The 18,522-nt window shown below is 47.5% G+C and overlaps 1 protein-coding gene across 3 annotated transcripts in view; it reads left to right on the forward strand.

The window, feature by feature from the left end:
• PLXNA4 (plexin A4) overlaps nt 1-18,522 on the forward strand; it is a 424,984-nt gene that overhangs the window by 366,271 nt on the left and 40,191 nt on the right. For all 3 annotated transcript variants that reach the window (XM_042052316.1, XM_042052297.1, XM_042052307.1), the window contains exons 17-24: nt 2,833-2,926; nt 3,609-3,848; nt 4,818-4,964; nt 9,907-10,141; nt 10,510-10,652; nt 13,662-13,930; nt 16,316-16,382; nt 18,329-18,475. In XM_042052316.1, coding sequence (XP_041908250.1) covers nt 2,833-2,926; nt 3,609-3,848; nt 4,818-4,964; nt 9,907-10,141; nt 10,510-10,652; nt 13,662-13,930; nt 16,316-16,382; nt 18,329-18,475 — 1,342 coding nt within the window. The remainder of the gene's footprint in view (nt 1-2,832; nt 2,927-3,608; nt 3,849-4,817; nt 4,965-9,906; nt 10,142-10,509; nt 10,653-13,661; nt 13,931-16,315; nt 16,383-18,328; nt 18,476-18,522) is intronic.

Below are 18,522 nucleotides of genomic sequence, written 5' to 3' on the forward strand. Positions count from 1 at the left end.
GAGTTAAATTCAGAGAGCTCTTAGCTCCTCTGTTATTTTGCTGGGCAGCAGCAGGTCTCCAGGCTCTGCTTGCACCTGGCTGAGCATCCAGCTGCAGGCACAAATGCCAATGGCTGGTGATTTTCAAGGCAAGGAACAGTTTTATTTACTTTATTTTCAGGCCAGACAGGGTTTGGGAGAGATTTTATGTCTTCAGCAAACAAAAAACTGCTTTGGCTTTTTGCTTTCCGTCTCTCTGATCAGGTGTTGTGGCTGTGTTTATTACCTGTGGTCTGAGCCTGCAAGCTCAGATTCCAACCCAAACAGAGGATTTTTAACCTGTGGGTTTAAAACTGTGTGCAAAGATCTGGTTGATTAAATAAAAGGATTTGTGTTTATGTATAGACACACTCACATACCTGTATGTGTGCTCACACCTTGTATTTGTGTGGAACACGTAAAACCTTCCACTCAGTACAGATACAAAATCCCTTCTAGCTTGAACCAGCAGATTCAATTAATTATATTAGTAATTGATTATATTAGTAATGATATTATTATTGAATTATATAATAATAGCAATAAAAATAATGGGGTTTATTATTAATATAAAGGCTCTCAGCCAAAATTCAGAAGGTCCAGGACAGCGGAGAAAGAACGATTTGGTTTATACACTTCTGGTTTTTGGTGAACAAGCTGTCCCTAGATGATGTCAGGAATACTTACTGGGAAGCTGAATTTTGGGGAGAGGGTATTTTTTTTTTTTTTTTTTTTTTTTTGTAAGGCAGGGAAGGGAATTTCTCTTGTAAGCAGATGTGTGACTTCAGCAGGATCCCCTGTGCGTTCAAGAAAACTCATCCAAGCAGATCTTATGGAAACACCAAATGTGGGTTTGCCCCATAAAATTTCCCATTAGCAATTTCCTGTCACAGTTGATGATTTCAGAGCAAAAAAACTTGAGATAGTCTGCAAAACTCAAGGTCAAATGTTTCCCTAACCACAGACCTGTCCAGTCCTTGAGTAAAAGACCATAAGGAACATCCCAGAGAAGTGTCCCAGGAGTATCTGCTGAAAGATGTGGTTGAGCCAATTCTCTCTGGATTAGCCCAAACTGTTTGGTTCATCAGTGTGGGTGCAGCTGGAGGGGCTGGAAGACAGCTCACCCAAACCTGACAGCTCTTCTGTGTAGGTTTGCATTCATTCCTGCCTCTCCAGCTGATTAATAATGGAAGATAAATGAGGAGCATTGAAAACAAAGGTCAGAAATGGGACAGATTTGTTGGCTTCATCCTCACAGGGTGTTTATTCCCTGGTGTATTCTCACTTATAATGCACGTGCTTCACCTTTCCTGTATGTACAGGTTTACCTGGAGGCAGGAAAGGGATTCTGAGCTTTCTCTTTACAATCCCATCGATTTCCACATGGCCTCCCCTTCCCAGCAGGAAATAAATTGCATCCTGGACAGCTTCCAAGGGGAGTTATAGAGGCAGGTGCTGAGACTGCTGGGAGCACTCCTCACCCTGGGAAACCCTCGGAGATGGGGCTGTCTCCTGATGACATTTCCTCATCCTGTCCTGGCTCTGTGAGCCATGACAGGTGAAGGTTTTGCTTTTTTGGATAACTCTTCTCCCTTCAGCCCCAGATCACGTTGCCCCCACCTCGTGCTGCAACAGCAGAGCTCACCCTGGTAGATCAGAGCTGCCTTAATTTGGGATGGCCAAAGCTGCCTGTGCTGAAGGCTTCTCCTTAATGTGGTGTTCAGAGCCAACCCTGAGAAGCCTGGGAATGGTTCTTTGCAGTTTCCTTCCTCCTTCCCCTACATTCCCTGAAGTCCCACAACCAGCATCTCTGGCTGCAGCTGGAAGAGGCAGGGGAAAGGAGAGAAGGGTGTTTCTGAGAGCTGTTTCCTTGTGGTAACAGCGATTGCAGGGAGTGAGGAGGGCTCCAGCTACCTCTCCCCATAAAAGTGAGAAAATCCACTGTGGGCCGTGGCTTGCGTGAGTTGGCCTTCTCAGGAAATTGGTCTTTGAGCAAGGGGACACAGTGACTGGGAATCTCTGTTTGTGTTGGATCCTGATCTGCCTGGGCCACCACATGGAAACCAGGCCTTATGCACACCAAGGCTGAAGACTTTGGCTCAGTTTCTTCTAATTGCTGCAGGGCTGGGTTCCCTGGTGGCACCAAAGAGTTCACTGAGGTGACATCGTCATATTCAGGGTGAGGTTTGACAGCATGTTTGATATGGGGTTATAGACCTCAACCCAGAATCCTCAAGAGCTGCTTCCGTTGGACTGTATCTGTGAGGGCTTTTTGGGTTGGGCACTGGAACAGATCCCCAGGGAATGGTCACAGCCCCAAATCTGCCAGAGCTCCAGGAGTGTTTGGACAATGCTCTCAGGCACAGGGTGGGATTGTTGGGATGTCTGTGCAGGGCTAGGATTTGGACTGGATGATCCTTGTGAGTTCCAGTTCAGGATATTTTGTAATTCTGTGACTGACTGAAGTAAAATGGGAGATACAGCCTGTGGACCATTTTAAAGACCCTGTATCAAATCTCTGCTCTTCTTCTCATCACCAAATCTTGTGATTGCTGAGTCCTGACAATGAGAACCACGCAGAGGCTGCCTGACATGGCAGTTTCAGCCAGCATTTGTCTTTACTTATTTCTCCCCTTATGAATGAAAGAACAAAAAATTATTTGTTTTGTTCTTCCTTCCCCCACTACGGGACCGCGAGACGTGGTCAGATACTGTGCAACCAACATTTAGGGACACAGATCACCCATTCCTGGTGTGATGAGTTCTGACATCTATTAACTGGGTTCATTCTTTAATTCCATTTTTTTTCTCCAGTGGCAACACTCCCATTGCCGTGTGGGGAACTCACCTGGACCTCATCCAAAACCCTCAGATCCGGGCAAAGCACGGTGGAAAGGAGCATGTCAATGTGAGTATGACTGCAGAGCTGGGGGGAACACATGTCACAGTGGGGACAGAGACTGGCTGACAGGTCTGGAGCTTGAAATCTCCTATTGCAGCCTAAAAAAGAGGGCATGGTTTGTTCCCAGAAGTATTATATTGTACCTGAAGAACACAAAGAAAAAGTTTTTGGCAGGGCTGGAACCAAACTTCAGGGTCTTCTGAGACTTTCACCTTTGTCTTTGCTTCTCCAGCTTGCTGAGATTCATTTCAGGTAACCTGATATCCAAACTGGAATCCTGAGCACAACTGAGCATGCACTGCACAAACACTTTTGGAGAAACACCCAGAGTGTGAGACCTAATTGCAGGGTGGTAGCGAGGTTTTGACTAATCTGTGCTGTGTGAAAAATAAGGGAAGAAATTTCTATTTCCAGAAGGAAATGAAGTCAGAGAAAGCTGCTGACTGGCAACCCCAGAGGCTGAGCTCTCAAGAGGCACAGGATGCCCAGTTGAAATGCAAACACAGCTGCCCCAGGACTGTGAGGTGCAGAACAGCATGGAGATGAACTGCCAGGCTCTGTATTTTCCATAAACATTCCTTTTGTTGGGTTTTTTTCCCCAGAACTGTGAGGTGCAGGACAGCACAGGGATGACCTGCCAGGTTCCATACTTTCCATAAAACCCCTTGTGTTGGGTTTCTTTCCCCAGAACTGTGAGGTGCAGAACAGCACGGAGATGACCTGCCAGGCCCCAGCACTGGCTGTGGACCCCAATCACCATTCTGAGCTTGCCGAGCGCCCGGAGGAGTTTGGCTTCATCCTTGACAACGTGCAGTCCCTGCTGATCCTCAACAAAACCAACTTCACCTACTACCCCAACCCGATCTTCGAGGTTTTCAATCCCTCAGGGATCCTGGAGCTGAAGCCTGGAAGTCCCATCATCCTGAAGGTGAGATGGGGACCAAAAACTGGATGAGGAAAGACAAACAAATTCTGCCTATGCCCTCTCTGTGCCTGCCAGCAGCCCCATAAATCATCCTGATTGCACCCCAGAAACTTCCTCCGTTCCTTACCCCATATGGAACCATATCAGAGTCACCATCAGCAAACACCAAGCACTGCCCATACCCATAACTAAAAATATATACTCCTGATGCAGATACCTGTGTGCAGCCTGAATTTGTACCCACTGCTGTTCACCAGAGACTATTTTCTACCATTTCAATGGGGCTGACACTTAAATACCCAACTCTGTTTCCTTTCTTGGACATTCAAGACCTTCTTCTCACCCCTGTTTAAACCCAAACCAGTCCTTTGCCATTTCTGTAATCTGCACAGCAATACAGAGAAGGAATTTTATGATGGAGCATTTCTGTATCAGTATTTTGATGTGGTCAATATGCAAATAAATTATTTTGCCTGCAGATGCTTTTTGTACGTTTGGAAGGAAGTCGGATTTACTTGCCTGACTACATTTAGTGAGGGCTTTATTGCACAGGACTTAAATGGAACATTTCTCATCCAGTTCCAGAGAGGGAGGAGCAGGACAGGCTGTTGTGACTGCTTTCAGTCTGTAGTCACTCAAGCTGTTCTCTGCATGACTTTCAAAATTGGCTTTTCCTCTCTGTGTTAGCAAATGGTGAACTACAAATGGCATAATAGAATCATCTTCAGGTTGGAAGGCACCTTAAAGACCATCCCATTCCAACCCCCTGCCATGGGCAGGGACACTTTCCACTAGACCAGGTTGCTCCAAGCCCCATCCAGCCGGGCCTGGAGCAGTGTCAGGGATCAGCCATCCACACCTATCAAATGCAGTATCAACACTTGTATCAATGGAATGAACCAGAGGGGGAAAGAAAACTCTTTCCTGATGTTTATTTGGTTATTTTGGGGTGTGATATTGCTTTCTGTGCAGGGCAGGAATCTGATCCCCCCGGTGGCAGGAGGCAATGCCAAGCTGAACTACACCGTTCTGGTGGGTGAGAAGCCCTGTGCGGTGACTGTGTCAGACGTGCAGCTCCTCTGCGAGTCCCCAAACCTCATTGGAAGGCACAAAGTGATGGTAAGTGGGTCCTGACCCTCAGCTTCTGCTCCCTGGGTGGCTTGGGAGGGCACAACAGTGCTGAAGAGCTGGCAGAGAGCTCCAAGGGGTTTGCATCACCATTTGCCTTTCCAGGAACATCAGGGCTCCTTTTTGATATAATATCCTCATCAAGGGTAGCTTGGAGAAGTAGAACAACGGAAAAGTGACCTGGAGATCTTTGTGGACAGTGAAAAACCTTTCATGATCAAACCCCAGCAGAAGAGTTTGCCTCTCTTCTGTTTTTATATGGGCTGTACGAACCCTGGATGCTCATGTGAGGTCACATAGGTAACATGTTCCTACATAACGCTGTGAAATTCAGTGCTGTCCCCATCACTTATTGACATGATGGTGACTAAAATTTGCCTTTATATAGGAGAGGGAAAAAAAAAGCAGGATGTGGACAATAGTGTGACTGGACTTTGGGGTTTTGACTTCTATAAAACTTAGTGTGCTCCTGCAAATGCTTCCTGAAAAATGGACCTGGTGATTACATCAGAGGGAGCTTCTCCTCCTCTCACCGTTTATTTATTTACTCCTTTTTTTACTTTCCTCTCAATAATTTGAATTCCTTGATGCTGCTGCTTGATAAACAGCATATCAGCAAACACCCTGGAGCTGTACCAAGCTGTGGGTGGGAGCAACAAAAGCTGACAACTGACATCAGTGTTTCTCATTCCTTGTGAACAACTTGTTTTTCTGTTGCCCTCCCCAACGCTGTATCTGTCACATATTAATTAATTTATTTATATCAGTGCAGTGATACTCAGAAAGTTTGATCTTTAAAAAGATTTTTCTGGGAACTTTTAGGAAGCAGAGTTTGTGATGACCATTTTGGGCCTTGTTTGTGGCTGCTGCTGGGATCCCTCGTAGTGGCCACTTAAATTCTCTGTGCCAAAGTTTCTCATCTGGAAAATAGAGGTAATAATCCTTTCCAGCCATGCAAATACACCATGACTCTCGATTCATTGCAAAGCACATTAAGACACTCCAAGAGGAGCAATAATGAAGTGAGAGATTTTCTCTGTGTGAAAACCAAAGCTTTTGAGCACAGCAATAAATGTTCTCTGTCATTTTCATGGATATAATTAAACATATGGTTAGTCAGAGACGGACAAAGACAATCCTGGGGAGAGAAAACTCAAAGCCAGGTGAGCAATAATCAACCCCTGGGGATCCAGGATGATGGACATCTGGCCAGGCTGTACTAATTGGAAAGACTCCCCTGCTCCTGCCGCTTGGGACAGTTTAAGTGAAGCCAAAGATTAAAACACAATCCCTTTTTGAGGATGCCGGTGAAACGAGGGATACTGCTGGGAAACTGGGAAGATGATGGAGGTGCTCAATGATGGACTTTGCATCTGGAAGCAGGGCTGGGAAATGCCTCCTCCAGCATGGCACAGCATCCCTGCTGCTTGAGCTGGGGTCAAATGTATCCCCACATTTCAAACAAACACCTCTTTGATGGCCAGGATAACTGACAGGTAGTTCCTCCTCCTGATTCTGCCAAAGATTTACTGCGTGACCTTGAGGAAATTGTTGAAGAAACCCTTTCTTGCAAAGTGAGGTGGCCACGAGCTGAGAAGGGGCCATGGGAGTGAATCAACCAGTGCAAAACAGAGATTATTTCTAAGGGAAGGAGCAGTGGCAATGACACACATTGATGTCAACACGCTTTTGATCTGGTTCAGCTGTCTTTTACACAATGACAGAGTTAAGTACTTGAAAAAAATAGCCAAGAAATAAAAGGTCTGAGCGGTGGTTAAGAAGAAGATTGACTAAAACTCAGAGGCAAGTTTTTTCCAAGGAAAAGAAGGAGATGTGGGGAAGATCCATGAGTGGCTATGCCAGAGAAGGTCTGCAGGGAGGATGTGGAATACATTTGAAGGTTTGCTGGTATCTGATGCAGTCTGGAAAATCACACCAAACTCTCTATAATGAATGGAGATATGGTCAAATGCAGCAGCTGAAGTTCAGGGCGTGATTCATCTCATCTTAAGAGGGACCATTTCATCTGGCCAGGACAAATTTGCACCAGGAAAGACTCCTTCAGAACTCCTGAACTCCTACAGGAGCGGCCACTAAGACTTTGTTGAGGAAACTGGGCTCTGACGTAGAGCCCATTTAGAACATTTAGTGTAATTCAGGACAAACTGATCGTTAATAGTCTTAAAACATGGCCAAATTGCTGTTGTTTCATGGGTTCATGTCCAGTCTTCTGGAAGGTAAAAACGGTTTCCTCCACAACCACTCAGTGGATTAAGAAATAAAGTAGGGCTATATGAGCATATTTTCTTGTGTTTCTTTTAAAAGCTCACAATAACACAGCAGCCTCGTAGACTTTCTTCTTCAAGAGCCAGATTCCTCAGATCATGGCAGCTTCACTTGTGGATTGTGAGACTTTCCCAATGATGAAACCACTTTTAAAGAGGAACACACTGGGCCTAACTTTGAACACCTGCTTTTGGGAGCTTAGATCCCCTTATCATTAATGGAGAGAAATGGGAACTTCTACTGAATAAAACGTCTCATCCCAATGTCAAAGGTGTCAGAAGCAGCTCACATAAATCACATCCTGAAAGTGGTTTTTCTCTTTGTTGACTCTGGAATCACACTGCAGTGTCTAACTTGGATGTGTATGCGGAATATTTGGTGAGAGAAATCCCACCCGTGGAGACAGGCTGTTCTTCCAGCTTTGAGGATGGACCCGTGCTGGGATTTGGGATGGGAGAGTTGTTTTAGTCTGATATTCCTTGAATGGACTCGTCTGACTGCAGGGCTTGGAGAAAGAGAAAATGAAACAGAATTAATCTATTTACTGATCCACTGACAGGAAGGAAAGTGTGTAAATTGGTGAGCAAATTTTGCTGGGAGGATTTGGGACAGTGGCCTAGGACAAAAGGGAACAACTTCCAGTGCATGGATTAGGATGTGATTTTGGCAGTTTGTCTGCTCAGTTGAGCAGGCGACATTCCAGCACCAAACCTTAGGATTTATGAGTGAGTTGGATCTCATATCTTGGAGTAGGTGGGGAAACTCATTACTGCTGCATCCCCAGCTAAGGGTCTGAGGTTCCTTGGCCACTGAAAATGCTCTACAAGCCATCAGTGTCATGGCACCAACTGGTCGTCTTAAAACTCTGTTACCTGATTAGAAGAGTTTAGGATAAGTTTTGTTTTTCATCGTGGACATTTTATCTTCTAGACCCCATTCCAAAATGGCATGAAAGGACCTTATGGATGGAAATCAGCTATTTTCAGACAGTCACTTTGGTCTTGTCTGTGACATAAGGGTTGTAGTTGTCTCTCTTTGGCCAGGGCCTATGGAAGAGCAGCCTACATCTGGTGGTAGAGCAAAACAACCATCTTCCCTGAGACTGGGACTGGAATAACTTCTAGGAGGTGATAAAGTCACAGAGACTGATGTTCCCAGAAAGGGTTGGGGTGGAGAGCACCTGGGAAAATTCATTAATTCATGATTCTGCTCCACGGTCTCTTCTGCTGGCTCTAGCTGGGCCAGTTTCTTCCTCCTGCAGCTTGGAGAGGAAACCAGAGTAGGTTCCTGAGCTGAGAGATGGGAAGCTCTGGGATTAATATGTGCCCAGGCAGGCTGGAGACAAACTGAGTAACTGAGAGCCAGTAGGATGGAGGACAAGGCTGAACACCAGGCTGGGGCGTGGGGGAGAAACATTAGGAGATATGAGGGAGAACTCCTCACAAGGGAGGAAGAAAGATGTTGAATTCCATGCTGCAGTGGTCCCAGGTGCAATGGGAGTAGGAAACACTGAGCCCTAGGGTCTTGAGTGCATTTCAGCAAGAGTTTGCTCTTTGTGCAGGGCCAGCTGCTCCTCTCTGTGACACAGCTCAGCTGGGGTGAAGTGATGGGGCTCATCCATCCTTCGAGCTCTTTGCATGGCATCTTCCCGGCTTTCTGCTGATCTACAACCAGCATTCCCAAACCACAGCTCAGCCCTAGAAGCCTTTTTTACTTCAGTCCAGCCAGCAGAGCTTTTCTCCCACCACTCAAGCTTTTCCTACTCTACAAATAGCTTTGAACAGCCTTGTAGTAGCCTGAAGCCAGCAGTATCCTGTGGGATTCCTGTTGGGAGTGTTGTTCATGTTGTAAAAAGGGGCTCTAAGGGACTTGCTTCAGCAGAACATTTTGTTGGGCTTGTAGCAGGAATGCTTGCAGGGTTTCTTTCTGGTTGTTAAAAACAAGGCCCTTGCACAGCAGCTTCTTCCAGAGGCTGGAAGCAGCCCTGGGAACCTCTGGATGTACATGGAGAATGAAAAGCTGTGTTCAGCTCCTACTGGTGAGCATCTGCGGTTGTCCTGACAATGTGTGGCTATAAAGGGAGGTGTAAAAAGCATAGGCCAGGCTTTGTGAGGTTTGTGGTGCTGTTTTACTATCCCAGAAGCTTCCAAGAACAGTTTTATCTGATGGGAGAGTCAAAAGAAAATACTGACTCTGATTTCTGCAGTCCCACTGTACTGACTGGGTCAGGTGTCCCCTGCTCCACTGTGGGTTTAGGACCCAGCAGACCATAACCATGAGCTCTGTGTCCTGTGTGTATTTTGGGACTAATTGACACCAGTGCCCCATACAACACATCAGGATGGGGAATGAACAACCCAGAATGAAATCCAAACTGATATTCAGAAATTGTGACCGGTGGCTTGTCTCACCACAAGTCCTTTTCTTGTTTGGTTCACGGTGATTCTGCCAACAGAGGTGATTCTGTCTGGCATTTCAGGTATTTTTAAGCTGTTCCATATCCAAATACTTCCCCTTTTGCCTTGGGAGACAAGGCGATGTCACCATTCACCCTCAGCCAGGACGATGGGTTGGACAATGATGGAGTTCCTCTGCGTTCCTGCTTTTTTGACAGTTTCAATGCAGCTCTTTGCTTCTTTCCCTCTAGGCTCGTGTAGGAGGGATGGAGTTCTCTCCAGGGATGGTCTACATCTCCCCAGACAGCCCTCTCAGCTTGCCAGCCATCGTCAGCATTGCGGTGGCCGGTGGGCTGCTCATCATCTTCATCGTGGCCGTGCTGATTGCGTACAAGCGCAAGTCCAGGGAGAGCGATCTCACCCTCAAGCGCCTGCAGATGCAGATGGACAACCTGGAGTCCAGGGTGGCCCTGGAGTGCAAAGAAGGTAGGATGAGGAAGGCAGGATGACACTGTGTCAGTGTTGGTGGAAGGGAGCCATCCAGCCACAAAGCTTTGAGCCAAAATACCACAGGGTTAAACCCTCTGGGTGTGGCTCAAGCCTGGATCTAAAGTGACTTTCCCTGTTTCCCCTGAATCCAGACTTTCTCCACCCTGTCCTAACTGGGTTTGATAATTCAAAGTCCACAGGAAGCCTTGGCACATGTACCTGGGGAAAGGGACACTGCTCTTGTCCACCTTCTTCCTCTCCATGTGTTGCCTCTCCTTCTTCATGAGGGTCTGGGGGCTTTTCCCATCCTGATGAGAGTGATCTGGATTTTCACTGCTCCCTGAGTTGTTCTGTTTTTGTGCCAGCCTTTGCAGAGCTACAGACAGATATCCATGAGCTGACGAGTGACCTGGACGGAGCCGGGATCCCTTTCCTCGACTACCGAACCTACACGATGAGGGTGCTTTTCCCTGGCATTGAAGATCATCCAGTCCTAAGGGATTTGGAGGTAAAACAACATTTCCTGCTTCTGGCTCCTCTCTGCCTTCCTGTTCAGTTCTGAATTCCAGAGATTCTGTGTCAGTGGTGGGGATGTGATGACTTGGTTATGCTGTGTCCTACTAGGAGTGAAACAGGTCCTCATCAAAAATCTGGTTGAAAGTGGAAATGTTTGCTGTTATCTTAGATCATACTAGATCACAAAATCATTTAGGTTGTAAAAGACTTCTGTGATCTTCAAGCCTAACCATTAACCCAGTGCTGCCAATTCCACCACTAAACCATGTCCCCAAGTGCCACATTCACACATTTTTTGAACACTTGTGGGGGATTGTAATCTGACCACTCCCCTGGGCAGCTTGTTCCATCTCCTGATCACCCTTTCAGCAAAGCATTTTTTCCTAATATCCAATCTAAACGTCCCCTGGCAGAACTTCAAGGCCATTTCCTCCCATCCTGTCACTTGCTACCTGTGAAATTCCGTCTGATCACTCACTTATTTGGAAGACTCTCATAAATCCATATGCATTGGGTCTACTCAATTAAGCTTCTCTTTGGTCTTAACCCTTCTGTGGCTTGATTTTTAGACTGGATTTAATATTTTCTGCCACGCAGGGGCAAGGAAAACCAGTTGTATGACAGAGGAGCATGTTTGCCTGTGCCATCCAGCCTTGCATGACCCTCACATTACCAAGAGGCCAGGGTTTTTTTGTAGCAACCCCTATAAAATATCCCCCTGTCACTGGGGGAGGTTCACCTTTGCTGCACTCTGGTTTGCAGTGAGATCAGAAAACCACAGTGTCAGTCTGTCCATATCCTGCCCACATCTTCCTCCTCCACCTCAAACCACTGGAGGAAGAGTGGGAGGACAGTGAGACATTGTTCACAAATCTTGGGGTCTACGCAGAGCCTGTGTTACCTGAGTGGTGTGATAGGAGCTTGGTGGGAGCCCAGGTGAGGTCTGCCAGGCTAAAATCTGCTCCAGGCTCTGGCAGATGGACAGGCTCTGCTGTAGGAATACCTGGGCCGGAGAATCAGGAGCCTACATCATGGCCAAGGTGTTGGCTGAGCTCTCTGCAAAGCCTTTGGCAGGCTCTGAGCATGGGCCTGGGAGATTTCTGGAGGCCAGGACTGGGCTTGGTTGGCAGGAAGGAGGAGCAGGAGCTGGCACAGGCAGGCCTACGCTTGGCTGGCTGTGTAATCAGAGATGCCTGCTCGGTTTTGCTCCTGCCATTCGGAAGAGCCAAAATTCATCCGACTGTGTGGAGAGAGACATTGAAAAACATGATCTTTCAGCAAGGAGGGCTTTTGGGACTGGGTAGGAGGCTGAATTACACGTAACTATCGTATAGGTTTGGGGTGCAGGTCAAGTGGCCTCCAGCTGCTTTCCCTCAGGACGGGCAGCTCAGGAGCTCCCACAAATGAGCAGGAGAAATGAGGGGTGCTGAATCTCCCTCTCACGTGTGTGCACACAAACACTTCCATTATCCCCACAGCCAGCTGCAATACCTACATTCATTAACCCCATCCAGCTGATCACAGAACAGCATCTGACCCCTGCAGAGGCCTTAGCACGGATGCTCCCCTGTGTAGATACACACTGAGCTGATGTTTCAATCCAACACCTTTGATCTCTTCTCCCTTTCATTCCATTCATTGTTTTTTTTCTTAATCCTTTGTAAAGCTTCGCTAGCTCTCTGTGTCAACATCTTTGGCTACTAACGTGAAGGCAGCTCTCATTCTGCTCCCTTCTCTGAGGAACCCAGAAGGAATTGCTATTTATTGCAAAAGGCCCCAGCACAGATCCCGCAGAGAGGAGGTCTTACTTATTTCCAGTTCATTTGCTAATTAACTGCTTCCAGATGCAGTGCAAAATACTTTTCTTGTTATTTTGTTTTAATTCTCCATAATAACCCAGGGATAGACAATATTAAATGTTCAAGCAAGTGAGTTAAAAATAATTATTGGCGGGATGGGTGGTGGTGGTTTGTTGGTTGGTTGGTTGGTTGTCTCAAGCTATTTAAGAAGTAATTTATTTGTTGGACGCAAAAAGAGTTGAGAACTCTAATTTCCAGAATGAGAAAGTAATGACTCAATGAGGGGCCTTGCATTGCTTGGCTGTTTAGGCAAGCCAACTTATTTTGTAATAAAGTGCCAGCTTTGGGTGGTTATTAATTCATATATGCCTTGATGACATGTGTTGCTCTGTGGTGAGACCCTCCAGCTTCCGAGGAAGCTTCTTCAAGGGCTGGAACAGCTTCAGCAGCATGGAGGGATGAGTCTGAGGTTCTCTATTTAGGTTCCATTAATGCCTAGAGCCAGAAGGACCAAAAGGCCACTGTGGAGCCAGGCTCCAGCACTGAGGTCCTAAATTCTTCCATATAAAAATGAGTTCACCATCCTCTCAGTTAAGAAATATGAGACTTATCAATCTCTCTGTGTCCAAAACACCTGAGCTCCCAAACCCAGGGGTTCTACTGCAGCTCAGAGTGTCCTCTCACACCTTCACCTGCCTTGCTCTTCAAAACAAGGCCCAGCTGCATGGCCACCATCCCGGCCACTGCCTCACTGCACCTCTTCATCTCCTCAAAACCTCACCCTGGCCTCTTCCCGTTCACTCTCTTGCTGCCTCTCCCTGTTCCCTAAAGCTGAACCCCAAACCTCTGCGAGCAGGTTTCTTGCAGGGGTGAGAAAGAAGTTTTGGATGAAATCAGAGTAAGACTTCAGTCTGACTAAAATAACAATATAACAGTGGCACGGTGACACATTAAGGCACTAGAAATCCGTTTTGGATGTACTATTCAGAGACAGAAACACAGGGTTAGAAAAATCATCTGGATGTGGCTGGGAGTCTTCTCAGACTTCCTAATCATTAGATGATGTATGGATTCTCTTCCGGTCTGTCCTTAGCTGGAGGAGCTGGAGTGACGAGAGCAGAGATAGCAAAGGGGGTGTGACAATGGGAGGTTTGACAGTGGGAAAATGAGGAGAGGGAAAAACTCCCTTTCTTCTTGTGCAGGTCCCTGGCTACCGGCAGGAGAGGGTAGAGAAAGGCCTGAAGCTCTTTGCCCAGCTCATCAACAACAAAGTTTTCCTGCTGTCCTTCATCCGCACGCTGGAGTCGCAGCGCAGCTTCTCCATGCGGGACCGCGGCAACGTGGCCTCGCTGATCATGACGGTGCTGCAGAGCAAGCTGGAGTACGCCACCGACGTCCTCAAACAGCTCCTGGCTGACCTCATAGACAAAAACCTGGAGAGCAAGAACCACCCCAAGCTGCTGCTCCGCAGGTAAGGATGCCTGGGCATGGAGGGAGCCGGGCTGGGAAGGCTGTGCCCTCATAAACATTGTAATCTTTGGAGATGTAGATCTTGCTCCATTCTCCTCCCTAACCAAAAAGTAGTCAATGATAAAAAGTTACAGAACTAATCCACCTCTGGATTTTCATGTGGATCCTCCAGAAAGTTTCATAAAGACAGAAAAAGCTCAATGCTTATTTTGAGCTCTTTGCATGCTTACAATGTTAATTTATGCTTATATTTCCTTTTAACCTGAAAACTCCAATCAGGTTGTGTAGGACCTAAATTAACATCACATACATGGTGTATTAAATCCCTGGTGAGAGGACATCAACTTCTTCCATCTCCTGCCTGGGACATGGATTTCCCAGCTTTGTTTCTTGTTCCTGAGTTAACTACGGACACATGGAGAGCCTTCAGCTGCATTGTGGGATCTCATTTCTCTCCCAGAGCTGGGAGTTCATGGAAATCAGCAGAAGAGCAGGACAACAGAACTGGTTTCATACAGGGAACAAGCTTGGATTGGTGCTTCTTGGCCTGATCTAAAGTCTAAACTCCACAGTTCTGTGGGAAACCTCGAATTAGGAATCCACTGCTCTGTAATTAATGTACTTTCCCTGCCTAGGGAAGTGCTGCCTCTTCCCCCTTTAGGATCAGATTCATCTCCTTTTCACAGACTGAACCAACCCTCCTGGTTCAAGGACCCTAAATAAAATCAGGGGGAGTCTTCTGGAGATGAGTGTCCTTTGCCACTGCTCAGAGCTGACTCTGAGGAGCCCTCAGTTGATTACGATGGATGGCTTGGACACAGGAGACGTCTGGTGCCTGCTGGGCTGGGAGGTTTTTCATCTGGCACACAGCCCACTGTGGAGAACCAGCAAAAAAGGAGCAGAAGGCACTTCCTGGCATTCAGGGCAGCAATGCCAGGGGCAGAGACTGGACTTTGCTTTGGTGTCTGTTAACTCCCTGATGTGATTCAAGTCCTACAGCCAGGCTGGTGACCACCCTCCAGCTGACCCCAGGCTTCTTGTCTGTGCTTCTCCTCTGATGCTCGATGGCACTGCCTCCTTCCAACTGCCTCCCCCCTTCAATTCCTCCTTTTCCTTCCCCTTTTTCTATCTCTTTGTGTTCCCTTGCTTCTCATTCCTGTCTTGTCCTGAGCAATCCATCTTTCCTCTTTTTCCTTCTTCCAGTTCTCTTTTAACTCAAATCCTCTTTTTTGGAAATGAATCATGGCCTTTGGGAGGACAGCCAGGGAACAAAGAAGGCACATCTGCTGTTCCAAACCCTGGAAACACCAGGAGAAGTCAGGGAAGTAAGTCCTGCACTGAGCAGCACCAGAACAGAACATGTGAATATCTAAATGCCTTGGGTTAGATGTTGGTGTGAGTGCCTCAGACAGCTCTTTGGAGCAGCTGGATTCAAAGGGAAGGAATGCTTCCCTTCCCACCCATTAGTGAAAGGGAATGTTTTGCAGTTTTGGAGGTGTTTGATGGAAGGAAGGAGCAGGCAGAAGTGATTTTCCCACCTCACCTGTGTCCAGTGCTCATCTCACATGAAATCTACGGCCCCAAAGAGATTTTCAGGGCAGAGAAAAACAACGACAAGAAGCGAGAACCTCTGCATGGCTTTGGTGAGAGCCAGGACAAGGAGGACCCACTTTAATTCACCCAGGCAGGGACTCCTCTTTTTTCTTGGTTTCTCCAAGTTTCTCTAGGTTTCTCTTGGTTTTTCTCCAGTCAGTGCATGTAGTGGAGCCAGCACAGGTTTATCCCATGTTCCTGATGCCCACACCATATTTACAGGTCCGAGTCAGTGTTTCTGTAGGAGAAGCTCACCCTGAAGCCTCGAGATGGATTTTTCTTCGATTGAGGACAGCGTGCTCAAGGGCAAAAGGATGAGCTCCGTGTATGTGCCACATTGACACATTGAGGAGAATAATCACTCCCAAATGCCAGGGAGATAGGCAGTGCCAGATAACCGTTCCCTGGAGACTTAGATCTGTCTCTCCTGAGTATTTATACAGCATACTTGACATATGGCCTCGCTCTGAGCTCCTCAGATTTGATGGATTTATCCCCTCCGAGCTCTTTGGAGAAGATTCCCTCAAATGTCGTCAACTCCTTTTAGTTGTTGGAGAAACTGAAAACAGACAAAAAGCGACTTGTAGTCACAAGAGAATCAGCAGGGCAGCAAGGACTTTCCTGCAGGTTTCCTAAATCCGAAACTGAAACAGGGAACTTAAGATGTGCTAAATCCTGATGGTGCCACGCCAGATTTCCCACTGGGCAGGAAGATAGACAAGGACAGTATTTTGGTAGGACCAGCATGACTAACACATTTCCAATTTGCTTTTTTCTCCCTGGTCAACTTTAGGACAGAGTCTGTGGCTGAGAAAATGCTCACCAACTGGTTCACCTTCCTCCTCTACAAGTTCCTCAAGGTAAGAGGAGCAGCATGCCTGGAAAAACTGCTGCTTTCATGCATTTCTTCTTGGTGAGGTTCAGTTGGGGTGAAAACTTGCCAGATATAAAGTTAAAGGCTTTTTCTTTTGCCTCTGGAAGGAGGTCACTGCCTAATAGGAGATGGGCTGTTTTCTGACCCAGGAAGAACAAAGAAGGATGCTTCGTTAGAGAGGCAGCCTGTTGGTCTCTCCCTTGTAGAGAGGTGGGATCTAAGGGTCAGTGCCAAAATGGGGAGGATTTCAGAGCCTGACTGAGACCTGTGTGGAAAATGCTGTCCTTTTACCAGCAGACTGAGGTCTCCATCATGTGGTGACCCGTATTTTCAGTGCACAGTGGAGTGAGATCTCCTTCCACCCCAGCTCAAAGGCAGAAATGAGACCCAGCCCCAGGAGGAGTGGAAGGACGCTCGTGAGCAAAGCTGTGTGAAAGAACTTGAGTGGAAGAATTTGAGGCACTCCCTGAGCTCTCTCATTCCTCCTGGAAGGTCTCCTTGGGGTTTGTGCAGTTAAAAAAGTCTTTCAGTCTTTAGGCCCTGCCACTGACTGCTGGGGGATCCAATTTCCCCTTGGGGACCCACATTGAGCCTCAAGAATCTCAATTGCCAAGGCACCAAGCTCAGGGCCAGCCTTTTTGGAAGGAGCTGAGCTCTGCACCTCTCCCCCACTCCCACTGCAGCTGCTAAATATCCTCCCACCTCACATCCTCATTTGGACAGAATAACCACCTCTGCCTGGCAATTCAAGGCTTTACAAATAAAACCCAATCCCCCTGAGCCTTCCTCAGGCACGACCAGTTCAAGGATGAGCACAGGGGAAAGTTTTGAAGGTCCCTGGAAGGTAATTTCAGTGACTTCAGTATCAGATCCCCGCTTTCAGCTGAAAGGAAAGGATATAAGGAGGTGACTCTCTAAAGAGCTGCTTTTGTAATAGGCTTTTTTCACCCCACTCAGCTACTTGTCTTCTTGCCTTAGCCTGAACAGAGGCCTGATAAGGGCAGGAGACAGGCACACAGAAGCAATATGCTGCTGGCAGATAAGCTAATTAAGTGGGAGACAGGTGTAGGGACTGAAAAAGGCGCCACTTTGCTTCCGATTTTTAACTTGTTTTCACTGGGATTTATACCAGAGGAAAATGACCTCGCTCCTTGAGTTGGGACACAAGAGGAGAGGGCAAGGAGGGGAGAAAGAAGGAAGGGACGAAGGGGAAGGGAGGCAGGAGCAGAGAGTTGGGCAGCATGGAACTGAGGGAGGGCAGCAAGGGATGAAAAGTGTCAGAAGAGGACAGCAGTGAGTGGGAATGATGAGGAGTAATTAGGGACAGATGAGCTTTGCTGTGCCTGCCTGGGGCTGCTAGTTGCTGTCCTGTGCTGGGCCCCACACATCTGTCACCACCACACAGGTCCAGGAACACATCTGCCTTCAGCATGAGAGTGCTCAGGGAGTCTGTGGACTCCAACCAGACACCCAGGGTGGGGCACCAGCCATCCATCTGCATTTAAAACCTGCTTCCAGGTCGTCAGGGACCTATCCCACCACCTGCTTCAGGGCAAAGCTCTGGCCTGGTGGCAACCACTCGAACAAACCCAGCATTGCCAGGGAACAACGACACCTTTGTCCCATGACAGGACACCCACAGAGTCACAGAATATCCTGAGCTGGAAGGGACCCACAAGGATCATCGAGTCCAACTCCCAGCCCTGCACAGGACCATGCCCAAGGGTCACACCATATGCCCAAGGGCTGGTTGTACTCTGGGGAAGTGGAGGGTCACCTCTGATCCTGTGCTATTGGAATGGGCTGGTTCCCATTGATGTATCCATCATGAGTGATTTGGGATGGCAAACCAAGGCAGTCACTGGGATACCCAGGTTGGATTCTCAGTTCTGTCCTCTAGTTTCACCTCATGGTTACCTTTCATCCCTGCAGGAGTGTGCTGGAGAACCTCTCTTCTCCCTTTTCTGTGCCATCAAGCAGCAGATGGAGAAGGGGCCCATCGACTCCATCACAGGGGAGGCCCGGTACTCGCTGAGTGAGGACAAGCTCATCCGACAGCAGATTGACTACAAGACCCTGGTGAGCGCTCTGGGCACCTCTTCCCATGGGCTTGTCCAGAATCTTCT

The sequence above is a fragment of the Corvus kubaryi genome, unplaced genomic scaffold (assembly GCF_017639235.1).
Source record: "Corvus kubaryi isolate FWS band 111438036 unplaced genomic scaffold, C.kubaryi_AGA036_p1.0 135, whole genome shotgun sequence".
NCBI classification, from domain to species: domain Eukaryota; kingdom Metazoa; phylum Chordata; class Aves; order Passeriformes; family Corvidae; genus Corvus; species Corvus kubaryi.